Raw genomic sequence first — 24,707 nt, forward strand, 5'->3', positions numbered from 1 at the left:
TTGCTGTTTAACTTCATACTTTGAGTAGTAATTGTTAAGTGTGTCTGATTTTATGTGTTGTGTCTGTGGTTTAATCTTTTACACCCTTCCAAATTTGGCGGAAAGTTTACGCTTTCTTATTTCATTTCCGTCATTCCGGTTTCACCTCGTATTTTTCTGCAAAACAGTCAGTAATTGTAATTTGCCAATTCGGTCGCTAGGGGTTCCGCGAGAAATACCCCCGCCCTGGAAGTCTCCCCGAAAATGCGCCACCTTGGCAAGGCAGCCAATCTCGACCTCATTGGGACTTCCACGGCCGATCGGTGGGTTAAATTTGCAACCTGCGGCCGGGGCTCTGGAACTCCAGCCCAGCTGGAGCCAGCACATCTATCCCCATAGCTGATTCCCTTGGCCAACTGGATAAACCAGCAAAGCTCTGGAACCAAGAGTGCCAGATAATCAGTGGTGGAACTGCAATGAGTAAATGTTAAATATAATTGCAAGATTATATAACTAAATTAATTAAAATAATAAATGTTACTAGTATACAGTGACATATTCACAATATTTTGTACTCTCTGTTTTTACTTTGAAATGCACTAAACGTGGCTTGAAACTGGTAATTTTGTGTGTAAATGTTCCAATTTTTTGACCCCCGCTGTACGCCTCGCACAAGCGCTCGGCTCTTCCTCTTTCGACCTCACTCGCATGCCTGAGAAGTATAATAATCATAGGGAATATATTTAGCGACATCTATATGGCGCCAGTGTGAAACGGCCTTTAGTGGACAGGAGCCGTGTGATGAATTTTTATGTATGGAGTCCCTGAGACATGAAAATTATTTCAAAGGTTCCGCAAGGGTAAAAAGGTTGAGAAACGTTGTGCCAGATGGTATAGGAGTGATTGAAATTACCGTCTGTTTTTGGATGGTCAATATCGATGCGTTGTATTGCGATTCTTGTGAGCACGGTCCCAGACTCGCGCTATGAAATCCTTCCATATGCTTAGTTGAGTCGCATATACCAACTCTTTCTTCATAACTTCGTCATACATTTTATGACCATTGTTCTTTTATTCAATACCGAGAATTGGGTTGTGTAAGGAAAAAACAAAGTAGAAAAAACAAACCAATTTTTTGTGTTGCAAAAAGTATCTCTGTTCAATGACCTTTCTATAAATAGCAGAATATACCCATGATGGGCCTGACATTGTACATGTAGTCCAAAAACTACAGACTGTTGGAAATAATAGTTTTTCACACATGAATGTAGTGCAACACATATGCGCATTTAGTGTGCATATTTTTTTTGCTGAAAAGTTGCATTACATGCCAAATTATGAATTTGTATGTAAAATGAATTTTGGACATCTAAATTATGAATTGGTAAAATCAAATGTTGGGCGGTCTGCTTTTAAACAATTTGTGACCAAAGCACCAAAAGAAGGAACTGAAGTCTTTTTTTTTTTTTTGGCTCGGAAAAACCTAAAGCTTTCTTGCACAAGAAAGGTTACTTATTTTCTGACTTGTAATGGAAGCAATAATTCTCCTATTCCATTTTTTTTTATAGACAAAATTAAATTGGTTCTGATTCTATAAGAATTTGCATTTGTGCAGTATGCCTATAGTGTCTCAATAGATATAATATTAAATTATTTTTTCCTTGTCTCCCGAACAAAAAAATGACTAATCTGTTTAGATGGTTTGGGAAGGAATGTTAATTAGAACACTGGGAAATCCTTGCTCTAAGTGGAACCAGGGGATCTTTTATTCCATCAGATGAAGCATCAAATGTAACATCTCAAAGACTCATTGTATAGCAGTCTCCTACTGATGAGCTGATGGCTCATTAATACAAATGGCGATTTGTTTTCATCATTGGTTGTGCTCTAGTTGTAAAATAAAGTTTGAATCAATTCATTCTCATACAATGAAAACTTTTTTTGCATTTGATATTACTATTATAAGGCATTTTAATTCTAAAGTAAAACATGATTAATGTAATTTCAACTAGTAGAAATTGCTGTTCTATTGCCGTGTTTACAAACAGTTACATTTATGGAGTTCTTAAAGCTTTACAAATGTTGAGTGTAGATAATGAAAACATTTAATGCCATGTGTGGAAGGAAAAAATGACAAAATACCAAATTAAAAATAATGGGCCCCTGTGGATTAGGAATTGTGCATGAGGAACATGTAATTTGAGTGGAGATGTAGATCTGGGTTATAAAGTTAAAAGACATGTTAATCATTTTTGCTACCTTATGTGCAATTGAGAGAGAACTTCAACCTGTATTTGGTTGTAGTTTCTTTTGACAAGGTTATCGGGATTTAACAGCAGAGATGGCCACTGCAGCTTCCTCCTCACGCATAGCCTCTTCTTTCCATCTTGCCTTTTTGGCTCTATTCCAGCTGGCCAGTGATTCATGCTGTTCAGCAGCCTGAGAGGTGCAAAGAATATCAGATGAGCAAACCAACAATTTTGTTCATAGGAGCAAAAAATTACAGATGCTGGTTAATACCCAAAAAGACACTGCTAGAGTAACACAGCAGGAGAGTCAGAAGAAGGGTCTCGAGCAGAAATGTCACCTAGCCACGTTTGCCTGAGATGCTGCCTGACCTGCTGAATTATTCCATAACTTTGTGTCCTTTTCATCTTTGCATAATATAGTGTATATGTAAATTGAAACTACCCTGTCTTGGCCACCACCTGATGACATCCTTATTGGGGGCTGCTACCTTCTATCATCTTATAGTTTTGACACTTATAGTTGAAATGCTCTAGAAGCTCAAGAGGTTAGTGGGGAATTCTTTCTGAGGGGAGGCAGTTCCTCAAATAGAGCAGGAGGAATTGGAAGAATGTTGGGAGTTACAGTGCAATTTCCCCTCACAGGATATTGCGTTATCACTGTTAAAGAGCTGCCAATGCCAGAATGAATGCAATGGAGATTAAAAGCTTCCTTACATGAAGTAGTGCGGAGGAAGGAACTTCTGTAGGTGTTTAGCGTATGTGAAAAATGAAAGCATTTTGCACCTTGAACAAGAACTAAAAATAATATTCAATGAACAGGAGAGAGTAGATCCAAGGATGATTCTGATTAAGGATGTGCCTAATATACTATTAAAATCCAGGAATGTGACCCAACTTAGTTGAAGGATGCATAGTGAATTTAAAAAAAAAAAAAGTAAAAGCAAAAGTTAGTTCAAATGGTGGGAGGATAATATGGGGAAATTTGGCATAGCACTACATTTTCATGGCAAAGTTTTCAACAATATCATGCATAATTTTGTGTGCAAAGATTCTCATACCTGTTTTCCAGATGCAATCATAGCAAAAGAGGCCAAAATGGTCAAACCAATCATGATGTAGCAAGTCTTTACTCGAGCCCTATTTCTTGATGCATTCAGCATTTCAAATCTTTAAAGAAACCATAAATGTGAATGTTACAGTACACTCAATTGAATCACACTGCATCAACTTGCAATTATTTTAATGGCTTTCCTTCCTTTGGCAATACCTTCCTGAGGATCATCTGCATTATCCTTCCTTCACTGTTAGACCAGAAGCCTGAACCCCTCCTCAATTAAACCGGAAGCATAATAGTCACAAACGCTCAATAATTCAATGAGAAACTGCAGGTCCTGTCAAAGTGTGACAACATGTAAACTTGCTCGTGTTGCAATTGCGAAACGAGGGATCTGTCACCCATTGTCATGCAAGGGTGGCATATGTAGTTTCCTGTGGGGACAACAGATAGCATACAGTATACCATACAGCTGAGCTATTAAGCCCAAATGGATTCAAAACATGATTCAAAGTCTGCCCAGAGTTGATAATGGAGCAGTGTATATGCTTTAATTTATTAAAAAGTCCTAAGTTAACCTCTTCTTATTCCAGGTTGTTTGAGTGGCTATTTGCACTACCTTTGTAAAATATCGGTGCATTCACAACTCGAGGAATGCATCCACCCCTGAGCACCACACTTGAGGAAGCTTGAGATGGCACGGAAGATATTCTTTAAAATAATTGTAGAAATGGGAAATCATACTTGCAGTTAGATTGAGGAAGCTGGGCTTGTCTTGGTGGAACTGACATAAATGTATGGGGAAAATGACAGGAATTTAAATATAACCCTTGTAGAATAAGAGCCAGGCGACAGAATGAAGATGGCTTTTTGCATCTGAATAAGAAAGTAATTAAGATGAAGAAACAAAAGTGCGAGGAGGAATACTGTTTACACAATGAGCAGTTATAATTTGGCATGTTAAATGGTAATTAACTTCTTGGTAATAGTGCAGATAGGGTCAGTTTAGTGTTAACAAAAGAGCTTAAACCATCTAAAAGGAAATATATTTTCAGAACAGTGGGGAGGAGAGCATAGGGAGTTGGTCTAGTAGAAGTGTCCTTGCATGAAACCAGTATAAACTTGATGGACTGAACGGTCTCCTTCCATGCTCTAAGCAATTTGGCAATCTGTGAAAAGGCAATGAAGGTTATAGCACTGAGTCATTAGCATCGTGTCTGCAATAAAAAACCTGACAGCAGTGTTTTTAAAGAAACGAAGTGGCTTACAAAAATAGGACACAAAGTGCTGGCGTCGCTCAATGGGTCAGAAAGCGAATGGTATGTTGGCATTCATAGCGAGGGGATTTGAGTATAGGAGCAGGGAGGTTCTGCTGCAGTTGTACAGGGCATTGGTGAGACCACACCTGGAGTATTGCGTACAGTTTTGGTCTCCTAATCTGAGGAAAGACATTCTTGCCATAGAGGGAGTACAGAGAAGGTTCACCAGATTGATTCCTGGGATGGCAGGACTTTCATATGAAGAAAGACTGGATAGACTCGGTTTGTACTCGCTGGAATTTAGAAGATTGAGGGGGGATCTTATAGAAACTTACAAAATTCTTAAGGGGTTGGACAGGCTAGATGCAGGAAGATTGTTCCCGATGTTTGGGAAGTCCATAACAAGGGGTCAGAGTTTAAGGATAAGGGGGAAGTCTTTTAGGACCGAGATGAGAAAGTTTTTTTTCACACAGAGTGGTGAATCTGTGGAATTCTCTGCCACAGAAGGTAGTTGAGGCCAGTTCATTGGCTATATTTAAGAGGGAGTTAGATGTGGCCCTTGTGGCTAAAGGGATCAGGGGGTATGGAGAGAAGGCAGGTACGGGATACTGAGTTGGATGATCAGCCATGATCATATTGAATGGCGTGCAGGCTCGAAGGGCCGAATGGCCTACTCCTACACCTATTTTCTATGTTTCTATCTCTGATCACTGAAGACATGTCCCGACTCGAAACATCACCTATCCATGTTCTCTAGAGAAGCTGTCTGCCCACTGAGTTCCTGGACTGTTTGAATGAAATCAACTTGCTTTTAGAGATGCATTCCTAAACAGGGCATGATATCGCACTTTTTGCTGAGAATAATGGTTTTGTTATTTCAGTGAATAAATTTGCTGCATGCCCATTAGTTCTAACTTAGAATGGCTGAAGAAATTGGGATTTATACATTTAAATGTACAATGTCATAATTCCCACAAACCAAATTGCTGTCCAAAAAAAGTTTGTAATGTTTGATTTTAGATGGTCAGCCATGATCAGATGGCTCAAAGGGCCAAATGGTCTACTCCTGCATCTATTTTTCTGTTTTAAAAATAACTCCCTGATTTTTTAAATGTTCTCCCTTAATTCCATGTTTTGCAATCTTAATTTTGCTTTCTATACTTCATTTAAATGCAATTCAGTTCAGGTTAGTTTATTGTCATGTGTGCTGAGGTACAGTGAAAAGCAATACATGATTGCAATCGAGCCATTTACATTGTATAGGTACATAAGTGAATAATATTTAGTGCAAGGTAAAGCCAGTAAAGTCTGATCAAAGATAGAATGGAGGGTCACCAATGAGGTAGATAGTAGTTCAGGACTGCTCTCTAGTTTTGGTTGGATGATTCAATTGCCTGATAACAGCTGGGAAGAAACTGTTCCAGTTTATATACTTTGTTATTATTAGTGCCTTCTTTGATTTCTGCACCTCTCAGTTAAGATTCTCCAAAGTGTTGTACGACGAGACTTGCTGAGTTGAAATATATGCATGTCATTGGTGCATGAATTCAGATTCTCTGTACCATCATCACTGCCAGTCTTGTTAATCTCTATTGCTCAATGGTTCCATTAAGACCTGGTGTATCTGAAATAAGTCTGAATGAACAAGGGAGCCTATTTGAAAATCATAGGGCAGTTTGGAAATTGACATCAATTCTAATAACCGTAGTGGCCTCCAACAGTTACTGCACATGTAAAGTTTTAATAAACAACATGTGAATCTTGCAAAAGCTCTCAAAGGAAATTTTAATTATAAACACAGATGTGAACCCAAAGTCTTGACCCAGAGCTTCCAATTCCCTTACTTCGATCTTAGTTCAACAGATATAGTGATCTAATGGAAACAAAAACACAGAGCATGGACCCAAGTTGAAATGGGATGATCTTGACTGGTTTGAATAAAGTACAGAATGTTATGACACAGAAAAATGACAGTGATAAGGCTACATGAGGTTCTATTTAGTTTATAGAAATCTCTGAACTCGAGTTTTACAGTGATGGAAAAATATGAAATCTTATTTTAAAATGTTCTTCAGAACATATTCATATTTTTGGAATCATAAAATGCAGCACTGAAGGAAACAGTTTAGTTTAATCTGGCTGTTTGAAAGATATATCTAATTTGTTCTTTTCCCAATAGTATTGCAAGCTTTTATCTAATTTGTTTTTGAAATAAATTTGCAATCTGTTGTACCTTCTGTACTCACTGGTTCCCTGTACCAAAATGTATAATCAAAGGCACATAATGAAATTGTTGATATTTCAATATATTAGGTCAACGTCTGGGATTTCCATGCAAGTGATTTAGACTTGCAGAGTTTTTCCTCCATTGAAATAAATGAACATGGAACATGCTGATAGGAAGACCTTGCGTGACAGTAAAGTCTTGTGCAATATAAACTTTATTATGTGGGAAGTGATGGCAAGGAAAAGGGGAATTGGGTAGAACACAGCACCTTCTGAGACAAGTAGCATAAAACCTGATGGGCTTCCTAGCCTGGCCACTGGTTGAAAGGTTTGAATATTTATGATAAATATTCATGGGCTATTAATATTAGTGAACTATTAAAAATAAAGAATATTAAAAAGGTTAAAAGCAGGGTACGATTAACCGGATCATTTGCAAAAAAGTATAACACTTGTTCAGTTTCTTGCAGCCATTTATTTTAATGGAGAAAAACTGCAAGTCTAAATCACTCAGTTGGAGGGACATGGGCCAAACGCAAGCAGGTTTATATGTTAGTCGGTGGAGGCAAGTTGGGCCAAGGGCTTGTTTCCATGCTGTATGACTATAACTCAATGGCTCGCATGGAAATACCAGATTTGTTGTCCTAATGCATTGAAATATCAACAATTTCCTGATAATCAGGAGGTATTCCTGGAAAACCCCCAGCTGCATCAAACCACCTATTTCCACTTTGATTTCTGGCAATGCACACAACTTACCAGGCAAAATATATCTCCTCATCTTGTTTCTGATTCTTTGACCAGATTCTGTAATTCCTTCTTCTCCGAGTACATTGCCCTACTCCCTACCGGAAAGTTTCTGTTTAATTACACTATCAAAGGCAATCATGATTTTAAACACTTCAATTAAAGGCCGAATTAAAATATCAATTTTGCTGCAAGAACAATCCCAACTTTCCCAATCTCTCCACATGTGAAGACCTGGTTCCCTTGTAATCTTTCAGCAAATCTAAGCAAAGACATCAGATTGGTTTACATATGGCCCAAATCCTATTCAAAGAGAGTCATTTCACTTATCACAGCAGCCACCTCAGCAACCATGGGTAGGTATCATAGCACACAAATGCCATTTATAAACAGGGATTGTGGCAGAATGTAAGAGTTTGTGACTAAGACCTGGGCACCAAAAGTACTTTCCCAACTATCCAGCCTATTCATACAATGCCTTAGTCAATTTGAATAGTTGGCCTTGTACAACATCTCTCGTACCCTTTATATTCCTGGCATAGCTCGTCTTCCAACATGGAAGATAAATCTCTATAGCAGAGCTCCTAACTTGCTCGTGAGGATTTTGTGCTGCATATTTCCTTTGCCTCCATGCAAACCTAACCCCAAATGGATTAAGGAGCTAATCTTTATAAGGAAATTACACTCACATATGGACATGTGGCACATGATGTAATACCTCCTGATCTAATCTTGTATGATTAATATCAAACCTTGATAGTAATAGAGGTTAATAAAAAAATATTAATAAATAGAAAATCAAACCTTCAGGAACATATCTAATTAGAATTACCAAACAAACTTAAATCTGAAGAAGGGTCTCAACCAGAAACATCACCCATTCCTTCTCTCCAGAGATGATGCCTGTCCCGTTGATTTACTCCAGGCATTTTGTATCTATCTTCAGTTTAAACCAGCATCTGCAGTTCCTTCCTACACACTACGTCTCTTTTGTCTGCATACATCTCTGGTAGACAGAATAGTGCTTACTCTCAGCAGTAAACTACTAAAGAGTGAACCTCCCACAGTTAGTGGCAAAGGTTTCAAATGGACACTTGCAATTACCCTTGGATCAAATTAATTTTTGGAGCAATGCATTCAAAACAGAACAATGTATACAGATCAGAACATTAAATGGTGGTCAACTACTTGAGAATAAACATTACACTATTGAGAATACCTTATATGTTTCATCTGTACACAATTTGTTTTGACAGGTGGCTTTGTGTTACTTATTGCGAGGAAAGTACCAGACAGCAATTTCTATCTTTTTGTATAACTAATTCAATTTTTCTCTTTTCAATTCAATTTAAATGAATAAAAAATTTCTATTAACCAGCCAGCAATTCTGGCGTAATGCAGGATCCACCAATTATCACCTCAAAATGCTTTTAAGAAAAATTACATCAAAGCGATAAACCTTTGAAATTGCATTTTGTAGTAGATAGCTTTGGCAGGAAGGATTTATTTTAGAAAAGTTGATTTACTGAAGGGATATTAGTGCTTTTTAAAGAGGGTAGGCTTTGTTTAATAAAGGTAATTCTGTCAATTCACAGGCTCTCATTAGTTGAAAAAAAAATTGTAGTTATAATGCATGGTAACTGTAGAACAGAGTCCAGAAGACAACTGCTTGCCTATGGCAGGGATTACATGTCACATAGATCATGGGCTTAGAAACTTCCTCATATCAATCATTTCAATGAGCTGGAGCCAATATTATTAATTTATATTGTGAGGAACATTGTAGACAATATGCTTTGAACATACTGATCTTTAACTGACCTGATATACAGAAGTAACCTTAACAATTGAGTTTAAAATGTCATTCACATTTTAAGAACAGTCCAGCTATATAACATTTAAGTAGTGTTCACCCACCCCCTTCAGTTTATTTTAGCTTTCCCAGGACCTTTTCTGTTTGTTTATGCTTTTACGGTTTTTTTTTTAAGCTGTTCGACACCAAATGTTTGTTCATAAAGTTCCATAAGTGATTCCAGGCATCCAGCAGTCTTCCTTGCAATTTGATCATTCATGTCTTGAGGCCATAACAGCAACGCTTGTTTTCTGAGAACCAGCTGACGCATAAGCCATCAACAGGAAGGCCAAGTTAGTTTTTGTTCTTATTCAGTACCAATGTGACAATTTCTCCTAAATCTGGATATCACTGGCAAAGCCTGCATCTATCACCCATACATAATTGCCATTGAGAATCTTTTTGAACGAAACTTCAATTCTTGCAGAAAATATGTTCCGACAATTCTGTTGGAGAGGGGGTTTCAAGATGTAGACCCATTGACAATGAAGGACAAGTGACCCAATTTCAAATCAGCATGGTACATGACTTTGAGGGGAATCCACAAGTAGTGGTGTTCCTATGCACCTTCTGTCCTTGTCCTTCATGTGGTACAGGTCAAGGATTTGGGAGGCATAATAGCAATTCTAGAATTTGGTTTATCTGTGATTTTATTGGTGGGTCTGAACCATCACTCCCACTAAAGTATCATCACCATTAAGAAATAAGTTTTTCACTACGTATTTTGTAATGTAAAGACTACTTAATCTGATAGAATCTATTTCATAACTATGGACAGAAACGACAAGATTATTGGATTTTTTTTTTTCTTTTCTATACATGTTACTTCTTCCTATATACTTTGTGCTGGGAAATTACTGTACATGATTAGTGACGAAACAACATACTAACACATTATATTCTTCATCGCCATTTAATGGGACTCACCCATTTAACTCTAATCGGTTAATTTTAGTACCTAAACTATATTATAAAGAAATGTCAAGTATATGCATTGAACATTTTTTCATTAATATTGCCAATGATAATTTTCTAAGCACTTCAAACAAACAACAGCAGTAAAAAAATAAAGTCCCCCTTTAAAACTGAAAATTTCTCATAAACATTACAGTTCTCATAACCTCGCATAAATGTGAGGTTATCCACTTTGGCGGCAAAAACAAGGAGGCAGATTATTTTCTCAATGGAGTTAGGTTAGGTAAGGAGGAGGTACAGTGAGACCTGGGTGTCCTTGTACACCAGTCACTGAAAGTTGGCGTGCAGATACAGCAGGCAGTGAAGAAAGCGAATGGAATGTTGGCCTTCATAACAAGAGGATTTCACTACAGGAGTAAAGAGGTTCTTCTGTAGTTGTATAGGGCCCTGGTAAGACTACATCTGGAGTATTGTGTACAGTTTTGGTCTCCTAATTTGAGGAAGGACATCCTTGTAATTGAGGTAGTGCAGCGTGGGTTCACGAGATTGATCCCTGGGATGGCGGGACTGTCATACGAGGAAAGATTGAAAAGACTAGGCTTGTATTCACTGGAGTTTAGAAGGATGAGAGGGGATCTTATAGAAACATATAAAATTATAAAAGGACTGGACAAGCTAGATGCAGGAAAAAGGTTCCCAATGTTGGGCGAGTCCAGAACCAGGAGACAGTCTTAGAATAAAGGGGAGGCCATTTAAAACTAAGGTGAGAAAAAACTTTTTCACCCAGAGAGCTGTGAATTTGTGGAATTCTCTGCCACAGAGGGCAGTGGAAGCCAAGTCACTGGATGGATTTAAGGGAGAGTTAGATAGAGCTCTAGGGGCTAGTGGAATCGAGGGATATGGGGAGAAGACAGGCACGGGTTATTGATTGGAGACGATGAACCATGATCACAATGAATGGCGGTGCTGGCTCGACGGGCTGAATGGCCGCCTCCTGCACCTATTTTCTATGTTTCTTCACATGAATATCAATTTGACTTTAACATAGCTTGTAGGAAAGTCTGTAAATAATTGTTCAAAATTATTTCAGGTTATTAAAGAGAGAAATTAATTTTGAACTCCCCCTACTTTGTGGACTGGTTCAAAAAGTAAATTGTATTACGAGTTTCTTTTTTCTGTGCTTTGAATGTCCAATCATTCTATTTGTAAATAGAGCTATTTCAGCCTTAATCATTATATTTCAGTCGTTGTGAATTATTTTTAACCAGGTTTACAGTTATATTACTTTAATAAAGTTTCTGGCTGGAAACACCTGGCAGAAACAAGAATGCACTTTCTTCATGAAGCATCCATTGTCAGGAGGAAAATACCTTTGGATAAGGTGCTGCATTGATTGCATCCTTGCAACAGGTTCAGCTCTTAATCAATTGGAAGGAAAGCAAGCACTGTTGCAGCCGAGTCTCCTGGACATTACAGCAAAAAAATGTTGTCCCTTTAGTACCCACTCTTGAAAAATATGAAGAACTGAAAATGGTAGGATCATTTCAACAGCAATTGCACAGAGTGTGAGCATTGAGGTATTCTGAATCCCAATATTGAACTGCCATTTAGTACTCCAACTACACTGGCAACTTGCTAATAAAAATGTAAATGAAACCCAAACTTCCCAATTGTTCAGGCTCGCACCTGCAGCACGGAAGCTGTATCCCAGCATTCCCAATAGTCTGGATTTTGCTACACGAGATCTGGATTAATCTTTAATGGAAAAACCGAATTATTCCCAATATTTGGCTAATTAAAACACTGGAAGTACAAAAATCCAAAATAGAACCACTCAGTATTGGATCAGTATCAGTTTCTAATGAGAAATCCTTAAACTTGAAATGTTTAACTCTGTTTCTCTCTCCAGTATTCTCTAAGTATTTCCAGCATTTTCTGCTTTTACTTATTTCCCAGTGTTTGTTTGTCTGAAGAGAACAAGGGAAGTAAGAACTTAGTTTCCCATGGGCACAAAAGACAGCACCAAGAAAATATTTCCATGACTCAAATAATTGGTAGTCAGCAGTTTTTGTCATTGGCCCCTTGATATCTCTGATCACAGAGACTGTGTGGGAAAGAAATATTTGACATTAGTAAACTATGGAGTCATTCTAATTTTGGACAATTTATCCTCTTCAGATAATTCCTGCAGAGCCGTGACATTTGTGTCAGCTTTTCTTAAACTGACAAGAATACAGATAGATTTGTTCAATATATTTATAAGTATGAAAGGATAAGCCAGGATAATCAATAATAGATTGTTCCAAGAAGAGTTTGAAGAGGTTTAGCCGAGATTTTTAACAAAAAAGTTATATATCCATCTTTAAAATATACTTTCCATATGATTTGTTTTAGAATCAATATATTAAAGAGGTGAAAGCAAGGAAGGAGAATTATCACTGCAAGTATCTTGATGCTAGTGTACAATTGTACAAAGCACCAATAGGTATTTGCTGTGTTGTTCTCAGACCTCACAGCATATACTTACAAGTTCTTTCCAGTAGAGCTACAGAAGGGGAGGAGCTGTAGAAGGGGGACACACATTTTCCTCTTCTCTCTGTCCTGATTATAGGGAGTCCAATTTTTATGTTGTAGGAGCAGAATTGGGCAATTTGGACCATCAAGTCTACTCCACCATTCAATCATAGCTCGTTTATCTTTCCCTTTCAACCCATTCTCCTGCCTTCTTCCCATAACCCCAGACACCCTTACTAATCAAGAATCTGTCAATCTGCGCCTTAAATATACCCCACTCATGCCATAATGCCGTTATTACAGAAGTGCTCCCATTGTATTGAATACAACAACACTAGGGGGTGGGGATCATAAATGATGCCAGGCTTCCTATCTTGAAAGATGCTGGTTTATCTTCCTTTTTATTCCAACAACCATATCAGCTACCAAAATACACAGGAAAACTGAAATATCAATTGAAAGCAACATGGGAAACCAGAAGATTTGTGGTACGGAAAGTAGAAAATAGGAAGACCTAGGCCTGTCAGGATCCTATGCCATTTGTTCCACATTTTCCGATGAACCAGAAGAGACACATTCCTCTCCTATGTCTTGGAAATAAGACTTAGAAATCACCCAAGTTACTCTAAAAGCTCTTCTTATTTTGCGTCCAGAGGAGAGTAGGCACAAGATTCATGAAGATCCTAAAGAGAGACTCCACAATACACCTGGACAAGAACAATACATCTATGAGGGTACTAAATCAATCCTTTTAGCGTATCTCGCAATGAACTGCCCATCTCCAGTAGGCTCCAGAGGAGCCATCAAGACAGCTTTCCATCCTCCCACCCAGCCGATCACTTGGGAATAGGGTCTCCAAGCTGTTTTCCATTCTGTTTGTTCAGCTCACCATTTCTTCTCCAACCCCCCCCCCCTCCCCCCCCAGTGCATCAACAGCCATTGCTCTTCTGCGAATGTACTGATCACCAAGGCACCATTCTACTAACAACCTATATTGCTCTCTCTTGATCCCTTGACCCACCTGGCCAAATATTCAAGGTGTATCCCTTGTGACAACTCTCCATCCGTCATGTGCTGCACTGATACCCATCATTGGCAGACAGGTCAGGAGAAGCCAGCTTCTGGGTGATGTTTCGGATCAAGATCTTTCTTCAGAGTCTGAAGTGGAGTCTGAAACGTCACCCATTCCTTCTCTCCAGAGATGCTGCCTGTCCCGCTGAGTTACAGTGCCCTCCATAATGTTTGGGACAAAGACCCATCATTTATTTATTTACCTCTGTGCTCCACAATTTGAGATTTGTAATAGAAAAAAAATCACATGTGGTTAAAGTGCACATTAATAGATTTTATGAAAGGCCATTTTTATACATTTTGGTTTCACGATGTAGAAATTACAGCTGTGTTTATACATGGTCCCTCCATTTCAGGGCACCATAATGTTTGGGAGACATGGCTTCACAGGTCTTTGTAATTGCTCAGGTGTGTTTAATTGCCTTCTTAATGCAGGTACAAGAGAGCTCTCAGCACCTAGTCTTTCCATCACCTTTGGAAACTTTTAGTGCTGTTTATCAACATGAGGACCAAAGTTGTGCCAATGAAAATCAAAGAAGCCATTATCAGACTGTGAAACAAGAATAAAACTTCTAGAGACATTAGCCAAACGGGCTTACCAAAATCAACTGTTTGGAACATCATTAAGAAGAAAGAGCACTGGTGAGCTTACTACTCACAAAGGGACTGGCAGGCCAAGGAAGACCTCTACAGCTGATGACAGAAGAATTCTCTCTATAATAGAAAAATCCCCAAACACCTGTCCGACAGATCAGAGACACTCTTCAGGAGTCAGATGTTGATTTGTCAATGACCACTGCCCACAGAAGACTTAATGAACAGAAATACAGAGGCTACACTGCAAGATGCAGTGTAGCCGCAAAAATAGGATGGCCAGGTTACAGTTTGCCAAGAAATACTTAAAAGAGCACCCACAGTTCTGGATAAAGGTCTTGTGGACAGATGAGACGAAGATTAAATTATATCAGAGTGATGGCAAGAGCAAAATATTGGGGAGAGAAGGAACTGCTCAAGATCCAAAGCATACCACCTCATCTGTGAAACACAGTGGTGGGGGTGTTATGGCCTGGGCATGTATGGCTGCTGAAGGACTGGCTCACTTATCTTCATTGATGAGACAACTGCTGATGGTAGTAGCATAGGTAATTCTGAAGTGTATAGACACATCCCATCTGCTCCAGTTCAAACAAATGCCTCAAAACTCATTGGCTGTCGGTTCATTCTACAACAAGACAATGATCCCAAACATACTGCTAAAGGAGTTTTCAAAGCTAAAAAATGGTGAATTCTTGAGCGGTCAAGTCAATCACCCAGTCTGAACCCAATTGAGCATGCCTTTTATATGCTGAAGAGAAAACTGAAGGGGACTAACCCCCAAAACAAGTATAAGCTAAAGATCGCCACAATACAAGCCTGGCAGAGCATCACCAGAGAAGACACCCAGCAACTGATGTCCATGAATCGCAGACTTCAAGCAGTCATTGCCTGCAAAGGATATGCAACAAAATACTAAACATGACTATTTTCATTTACATGACATTGCTGTGTCCCAAACATTATGGTGCCCTGAAATTGGGGGACTATGTATAAACACTGCTGTAATTTCTACGTGGTGAAACCAAAATGTATAAAAATGGCCTTTATAAAAAACTGACAATGTGCACTTTAACCACATGTGATTTTTTTTCTATTATAAATCTCAAATTGTGGAGTACAGAGACAAATAAATAAATGATGGATCTTTGTCCTAAACATTATGGAGGGCACTGTACCCCAGCATTTTGTGTCTATCTTCCCATTATCTTTGTTGGGCACTACAGAATTTTAAATGTATTTTCTCCATTTGTTAATTCTGATTCCAAGTTTTAAATCTCTGAAAATTTCAGGAATCTATCCTCACTTTGTACTGAAATCAACCCATCTCAATGTGTGAAACTTCAGTCTGAAGAAGGGTCTCGACCCAAAACGTCACCCATTCCTTCTCTCCTGAGATGCTGTCTAACCCGCTGAGTTACTCCAGCATTTTGTGTCTACCTGTGAAACTTCAATTTTACTTTAGACTTTACTTTAAACTTTAGACTTTAGATATTTAGAATTGAATGCCATTACTAATTTACAGGTTAGACAGTTCATCTGAATCCACTCATAAATCTTTACAAATATGAATCAAATCCACATCTAAATAACAAGTTTTGAATATCCACACTAAAATTTCTTAAAATAAAAGATTTTATCATGGGAGGTGCAGTACATAAAAATAAAATTGCCTTTTTAGAGCATTTTGTGTTGCATTGGATTTCACATTACAATTTTTAAATGTTAGAGTAGGTTTATCATGTTTCGGGTTGCGACCCTTCTTCAGACTGAAGGACTTGTGAAGTAAACATAAATATTAACATTAAAACTTATTTCCAATTCTTCCTGAATATATGGATTGAAGAAAATCTATTCCGACTCATTTTTTTCTCAACAAATACCACTGAAAGAAACGAGAGGCTAGTTAATGACATCCATGCTCGTTGTGGTAGCCAAACTAAAGGGTGAGAAAAGCTTTGAAGTATTTTTAAAAGACATTGGTAATACCCAAGCTAATGGTTTGAAATCTAGAGTCATGGACTTCTACACCGCAGAAAGAGGACATGGGATTCCTTGTGTCTCTGCCGGATCTTCGATAAAGCAACCCAAAACTAATCCCACTGATCTGCTCACTCTCATCATTGCCCTGGGAAATGGAAACATGCATTATACAATTAAAAGTTCTTAGTTTTGGCAGTAACTGCTCATGTCCAGTGGAAAATATCAACAGTAGTACACTGATAGAAAGTACAGCACGATTCCATTGCAACATCTGTCACATAAATAACATTTCTGTACAGGGTCATGCAGCCAACAAATCAAGACCACAACTATGCACTACTGTGATTCGAGTAAACTTTTAACCCAGTGTAACTAATATATCTACTTCCATTCTAATCTGTATAGGAAAATAACTGCAGATGCTGGTACAAATCGAAGGCATCACAAAATGGTGGAGTAACTCAGCAGGTCAGGCAGCATCTTGGAGAGAAGGAATGGGTGACGTTTCGGGTCGAGACCTTTCTTCAGACTCCTTCAGTCTGAAGGGTCTCAACCCGAAACATCACCCATTCCTTCTCTCCAAGATGCTGCCTGACCTGCTGAGTTACTCCACCATTTTGTGATACCTTCCAACTAATACATTTAGTTTACTTGCCAGCCACAAAGTTCAATGTTCCATTCATTTTACTTATTTACTAAAGACATAAATAAAAATTGATTTTGTTGCAAGATGTGAAATAATAAAGTTGTCTGGTCTATTTGAATAGTGATCTCACAATTCAAAATGTTATTGGCTCAGAATTTGGATGGAACGTACCAGGTTCGAGTACCACTTCTGCCTTCCTGACAGATACACCTTCATAATTTGTGTATTCTTAGATCAGTAGTATCACCATACTCCAGAGGAGAATCCTTCTTATTTATAGACTATTGACCTCAGGTGGATGCAGTGAGGAGCTGAGTGCCTGACTGGAGTCAAATGGGTTCAGGACAGATGATCTTTGAAAAAAATTAGCTTATCATTGGGTCAGATCAAGCCAGACAGTCTTTATAAAGAGCATACACATAAAATTTAAGATGCTGGGATCTTGAGCAAAACACAAAGTGCTGGAGGGTCAGTGGGTCAGGCAGCATCAGACTGCCCATTCAGACTTTCCCACCGACTTCCTCCAGCACTTTGTGTTTTGTTCAGGGTCTTTATAAATAAATGTGCTGACGCTCTAAACATTTTTTTAAATGCACCACTTAAAAAGTAAATGCACTACTATATTATAGTTGAATTTATCTGTCAGGGCCTCCCATACAACACTAAGTGGGTGTGCACTATGCCTTGGTTACCCAAACTGGGATGGGCTTCAGATACCAAATCGGTTGGGTCTCAAAGGATTAAAAAAAATAATAAGCCCCAGGCTCAGGCTGGGTTTAGACTGGTTGTGGCTCCTTGGGTACAGAGGTGTGCGACTTAATAACCAAGTAGAACTCTAATAGATGGGGGAAAAATGATTTTGCTGCAACACTTCACCAAATGGCAGAAGTGTCACACTTTGGACTGTAATTGGTAACATATCGTTCCTGCTCAGTCAGCCCAGAAGATTGCTATTACATTGGTCAGTTGCATGCACATTTTAACAATAAATTAATTAAGAACATTTTATATAAAGAGAAGATGGATGTACTGAGAGCCAATTACTGCCCTCTCCATCCCCCAACAACCCATGAACCTTAAATGGTCACTTATGTTACCAGATAAAGTTTAGTTTATACAGTGTGGAAACAGGCCCTTCGGCCTACAGAGACCATACCAACCAGCAATCTGCGCACACTTACACTATATTACACACTGCGGGCAATTTACATTTATACCAAGCCATTTAATCTACAAACCTGTACGTCTTTGAAGTGCGGGAGGAACCTGAAGAACTCAGAAAACACATGCAGGTCACAAGGAGAACGTACAAACTCTGTACCGACAAGCACCCATAGTCAAGATCGAACCTGGGGCTCTGATGTTGTAAAGCAGTAGTTCTATCACTACGCCACTGTGCTGCTTTCTCGTCGGCGAGAGGAGAACTTCTTCAAATTAGGCATACCATGAGGTTTTCCAGACTCTCATCGGAGGGAGAGGAGAACTTCTTCAAAGTAGGCATCTGAAGTTCCTTCCTACACATTTTGCCTGTTCCACTGTGAAATCTCCTCAAGGTATGCTTACTTTGAAGAAGTTCTCTCTCCGATGAGAGTTATGCAACATCCTCTTGCTGCACCCCCTGTGACCTACCCCATAGCTAACAATGTCCTGTTTCCTTTATCATCATTAATTTTTTGCACATCTTTCATTCATTTGTTCTATATCTCTCCATCACTGTCTATATATCTAGTTTCCCTTTCCCCTGACTAGTCTGAAGAAGGGTCTCGACCCGAAACAGCACCCATTCCTTCTCTCCAGAGATGCTGCCTGTCCTGCTGAGTTACTCCAGCATTTTGTGTCTATCATATTTCAGTTTTGTTTCTTTCGTGGCATTGTTAATTGTGAAAAAAATATTGGTAGAAATTCAGTTTCAACATTCAAAACTATAACCATTGAAATAGAACATACGAAACTATTGCAGGAATGTCTTTCTCATTCTTGAAACGCCCAGACCACAGAAGAATCGTTCTGTCAAATTTTGTGGGTTTGTATCCTGGAACTTTCTGGGTTCCACGAACTTCTGGATTAGAACAACAACAAAAAAAGATAAATGTGATATTTTGCATTGTGAAAATAAAATGACTCAAGTAATAAATACAATTGCATTATATCTCCTCTGCGTGGTATAATCAAAATGTATTGTATAGAGTTATGTCACTACAATGCATCTGTAAAAGTTTGTTAGAGTAGGCTTGTGGTCCTTACTACTCCTCCATTGTGGACAGCAGTGTCTTTTCTTCCTGCCTTTTCACAATGCACTGTAGAAAGCATCCTGATTAGTTGCATCATGGGCTCGCGTGGCAATTCCAACGCACAAGAATGCTAAAGACTGCAGAGTTTGGTGGACCCAGCCCATCATTGAGACAGTACTCCCCACCATCGAAGGTATCTACACGAGACACTACTTCAAGGAGGTGACATTTTTCATCAAGGATCCTCACCATCCCACCGATGCCCTCTTATTGCTGCTATTGCCGGGCAGCAGGTATAGAAACCTGCCACACTGCCAAGTTCAGGAAAAGATACTTTCCTACAGCCATCAGATACTTGAAAATCCTAATCCTGCCTCAGCAAAGGATCACTCTTGCACTGCTTGGGCTTGTTTCGAATGCAATTGTTACAAGTATGTCTTGCTTTGCATAGTTTTTATATTCACTGTTGTATATTTTATGTTCTGTGAATTAGCTGAGTCAACATTCCTGTGTTGCTGTTGCACGTTTTCATTGTATCTGTACCTCACTATACTTGTGCACATAAAAATAAACTCAACTTGACTCGACTGGAAAAGTTATTGACCCTCTGGTCTGGAGTTCTCGCAGCATGTTTATGGTCACAGTATTTACAGGCCACAACATCAACAGTCATATCTGTGGCAGCAGACTCATAATCTGAGGCAAGATCTAACTTAAAGGAAAAATATGGAACCATCTATTTAATGCCGTGAAATGTAAGCTTCTGGGCACCACCCAAGCATCTGAGTTTTTTAAAATGGTAAATGTAAAATTCTAACATGCAATGGAAGGATTTGAAGCCATGCAGTCGATGTGACTTCCCTGAAAGTGACAATACAAGTAGATTGAGTGATAAAGAAGGCATATGGTATACTTGCCTTCATTGGTCGGGGCATTGAATACAAGGGTCAGGAAGCCACTTTGTAGGACTTTGTCTGGCGGAAAGCATCGGCACCCTGCGTCCTGAAGTGAGCAGAGGCCACAGGGAAAGGAGGCACAGCTGCCTCCAATTAGCTGTCATTAGATTGGCCCAGCAGCACCTCAACAGTCCCCTGCTTAAAACCAAGGCAATTCCAGCCAGAGGAGAAGGGAAAAAACAAAGGGGCAAGAAAGCAGGAGAGAAAGAAGGGAAGAAAGGAAGAAAAAATAAAAAGAAGGGCAGGCAAGAGATTGGGATGCCTACCTACTAGCTGTGTCCCCCCCTAGCAGTCTTGGAGGAAGACTAAGCTGCTGGGACAAGACCTAATCAGCCAGCTCCTCCCTCGAGGCCAAGGCCAGGGCATGCCCGAGGCCTCCTAACCTGCCCACAGACAACAAGGGACTGTGCCCACACACAGAGGCAAAGACTGAGCCTTCGGGACAAACCCAAGATCACCTGTGGCTCCTCTTCAAAGTCAAGGCTGAGCTGCCAGGACAAGGCTGTGACAGCCAGTGCCCTTTCTTCATGGTAAAGACTGAGCCGTCAGGATAAGCCCGAGTCTGCCAATGCCCCCCACTTCAAGGCAAAGACCTGATAGAAGTTTATAAAATTATAGGTAGGGTTGATGCTCAGAATCTTTTTTCAAAGGTGGTAATGTCAAATGCTGGGTGATGTAGGTGTGAAGTCAGAGGGAAAAGGTTAAACAAAGATATGCGAGTGTTAGGTACGGAGCGCGCAGGGAACATGGTAGAAGCAGATGTGACAGCAATGTTTAGAAGGCATTTAAACAGGCAGTTGAACTGAAAGGGAATAGAGGCATGCAGGCAGATGGGAGTAGTTTAAATTGGCATCATGGTCGACTCTGACATGGTGGGCTGAAGGACCTGTTTCTGCACTGTCCCGTTCTTTGTATTTAAATTTTTTTTTAATTCTTTGTTTGTTTTCTAAGCATTGCAAATCATTCTTAATAGTTTTTATTCCTTAAGCTTTAGACTTTAGAGATACAGTGCCAGAAACAGGCCCTTCGGCCCACCGAATCTGCACTGCCCAGCGATCACCCATACACTTGCACTACCCTTTACACTTGGGACAATTTACAATGTTTACCAAAGTCAATTAACCTATAAACCTGTACATCTTTGGAGTGTGGGAGGAAACCAGAGCACCCGGAGAAAACACATGTGGTCACAGGGAGCACATACAAGCTCCATACAGACAGCGCCCGTAGTCAGGATCGAACCCAGGTCTCTGTCGTTATAAGGCAGCAACTCTACTGCTGCGCCACTGTGCCACCCACAAAAGCTCTGGAATGAAGCTCTGGAATTCTCTCCTTGAGCTTCCCCATCTCTCCATCTTTTCTACCATTTGCCATTTCTTATGCCCATCTTTTGTCCATGGTTTTACTCACTGTGCTAATGTATTCTTGTTAGACCCAGCACCAGAAACTCTGATAAAGTCATGTGATGCACTTTGGGATATTTCACTGTGTTGACAGCACTCTCTAAGAGAACGTAATAATTTTGGTGACATAAGAAACTGCAGGGGGTATGGGGAGAAGGCAGGAACGGGGTACTGATTGAGAATGATCAGCCATGATCACATTGAATGGCGGTGCTGGCTCAAAGGGCCGAATGGCCTCCTCCTGCACCTATTGTCTATTGTCAAATGGCTGGAATCTTGAGCAGATCAAAGTGCTGGAGGAGCTTCAGGGGTCAGCCAGCATCTGGAGAGGGAATGGACAAACAACGTTTCAGGTTGGGTCCGTTCTTCAGACTGATTGGAGTAAGGGGAGATGTTGGCAAAGAGATGGGTGCAGGACAAAGCCAGGCAAGGATAGAGGTGGATAGAGAGGAAGGGGTATTTGATTGACAAATGAGTGGAATAAGCAATAAAGATGTGAAGTGAAAAGGAGACAACAGGGTATTGGAGAAGGAATGAAAGGAGGATGTGGGTGGAAGGGGACAGAGAGGAGAAAGAGGGGAATAAAATTGAAATGGGGATGGGAGATGGCTATATGAAGGAGAGAAAAGGAGCAGTACGACCGTGGGTGGATGGGGAGTTTGGGAGATGGTGGGAGAAATGGTAACGCACCAGGGCGGAGGGCCCAGAAAAAAAAAAGAGGTTGGTGGGGTTATTACTTGCAGTTGAAACGTTCATATGTTTGTACCAATTGCTTTAGTTTTGCTGCGGAGGGAGCGGTCTCTCCAGAAAGTGGTGGGAACAGGAAGATGTGACTGGTGGTGGAATCACGTTGAAGGTGGAGGAAATGGTGGAGAATGAGGTGTTGGATATGGAGGCTGGTGGGGTGACAGGGGAGGGCCAGGGAAACCATCTTTGTTCTGTTTGTGGGGGGGGGGGGGGGGAGGGGGGAGGTGGGGGAAGTGGAGGGGGAGGTGGGGTGGAGGGGGAGGGGTGAGCAAGTACAGAACTGCGGGACACAGAGACACTGATGAGGGCTCCACCACAACTGCAGGAGAGGAGGAGGGGAGGAGGAGGACCACGTTCACTGAAGAAAGAGGATATATTGGATGTCCGAGAGTGGAAAGCATCATCTCGGGAGCAGATGTTGTAATTTGCCAAATGCAGCATTGTCTATTGTTATCTATTTTAAAGTTAAAGCTCCAATTTATGTTATAAAATGCCTTAAATTAGTTAGTTATTTCATACTGTGTGACTACGAAGCGAAGCAAGATTAGAAAATCTAAAAAAAGTATTGTACTGTGTTTATTTGTGGTTGGTGGACGAAAAAAATCTCATATGTCAGTGAATATTTAATGTTTATAAAAAACCCTCAAATAGGACCGTCCAAGTAAACCACATCTTTGAATTAACCGCAGATCGGTCTATAAAAGTGTCGGGTGAGTATAAATGACTCTCTGGGTACTTTATTCAAGCTATATCTCAGATACTCCCAACTCCACTGCTCTGCATAAAAGCTCTGCAGAAATTGAAGTTTTACCCAATTTCAAATCGGGGTAAAACTGGAGGAATGAATGTATATAAAAACAGATTGTATTAGTTGACAAACAAGAGAACTTCGGAGATATCAAGTGAAATATCCTGAAACGTTTGAAATTTGGTGGTGGTGGTGGTGGGGTGTGGGGGGGGGGGGGGGGGGGGGGGTGGTGGGGGGTGGGAGTGTTGCACCATTTGAAACGAAGTGGGAATTTATGCAACAAATCAAATGAACCTTAAGAAATGGTTCAAGTGAGTGAAGCAGATTGGATCATGTGCAGACCCTCAGCAGGGTAGAAATTAAACTATATTTACCTGTGCGAACTCCTCTCTCGGTCATGATCCGAAAATCAAATGCGAAAGCCTTGAGTGGACCGCCTGCCGTTTTGGCGATGGGAGACCGCCTATCTCTCGGTTTAGTCCCGTACAGCCTGCGCGGTGCACAACTTGTTTTCATCTGACCTAACACGGCGCGAATCATCCTCACTGTTCCTCAGCTCGGACAATGTTCCCTGCGCCGATCAATTGGACCCATTTATGTAAACAGATCTTAAACTGCCAATCACGCAGCCCGCTCTCAAGCTATCACTCTCCAGAATAGATCTGCAAGATGTCCCCGCTGCTGATTGGAAAACGTGCAGTGATAGTGAGTAATCAATCACTGTTCTTCATCAGTGCAAATCTAATTTAGAACCAGTGCAATGATAAATATTTTTTCCTAAGATCGTTTCCTAGTACAGTATGCAGAATGACACTCAATCAGTAATGTTATGAAGCGGTAGATGTACTGAACAGTACAGGTCAGTTTAGTTTATTGTCACGTGTACCGAGGTACAGTGAAAAGCTTTTGTTGTGTGCTAACCAGTCAACAGAAAGACAATACCTGATTACAATCAAGCCATTTATTGTGTATAGATACATAAGGGAATAACGTTTAGTGCAAGATAAAGCCAGGAAAGTCTGATCAAGGATAGTCTTAGGGGCATCAAATTGATAAAAAAATGGCTTCTTCTGTACGAAAAGTTGCATTTTTGAGGAGGCTTTCATTTGAGCAGAATAAAAAACTTTAGTCTTGAATGACAGGCACTGCAACGCAGGCACAGACAGTGCAAACATTTCAACTGCAGCCAAGTTCCATGCAAGTCTGCTATGACAATGCAGCTTGTGAATCTTTGTGTAAAACAAAATGTCTTGCACTTGTCCTTTAAACATACATCCTCTCATCTTAACCCAGACCAAGATCCCTCCATCAATGTCAGCAAGGCAAAGGAGTGAGTCGTTGACTTAAGAAAACAAGGTGGTGTACATGCCCCAGCATCAATGGTGCTGAAGTGGAGAGGGTTGAGATCTTCAAGTTCCTGAGTGTAATTTGTCCTGTTGATCATATTGCCACTATAGCTAAGAAAGCACACCAATGCCTCTACTTCCTCAGATTATTAAGGACATTTGGCATGACTCCAATGACACTTACCAG

General features: G+C 40.0%; 1 protein-coding gene across 1 annotated transcript; it reads right to left on the reverse strand.

Annotated features, from left to right (window-relative positions):
* Window positions 1–1,950: 1,950 nt before the first annotated feature.
* Window positions 1,951–23,714, reverse strand: LOC144593928 (protein FAM162B-like). The gene is made up of 4 exons (XM_078400062.1): window positions 23,549–23,714; window positions 19,037–19,148; window positions 3,287–3,395; window positions 1,951–2,418 (listed from the first exon to the last, which is right to left on the reverse strand). The coding sequence occupies exons 1-4, from the start codon at window positions 23,712–23,714 to the stop codon at window positions 2,299–2,301; spliced, it is 507 nt and encodes a 168-aa protein (XP_078256188.1). The 3' UTR covers window positions 1,951–2,298.
* Window positions 23,715–24,707: the final 993 nt, after the last annotated feature.

This window comes from Rhinoraja longicauda, chromosome 5 (assembly GCF_053455715.1).
Source record: "Rhinoraja longicauda isolate Sanriku21f chromosome 5, sRhiLon1.1, whole genome shotgun sequence".
Classification (NCBI taxonomy): Eukaryota; Metazoa; Chordata; class Chondrichthyes; order Rajiformes; family Arhynchobatidae; genus Rhinoraja; species Rhinoraja longicauda.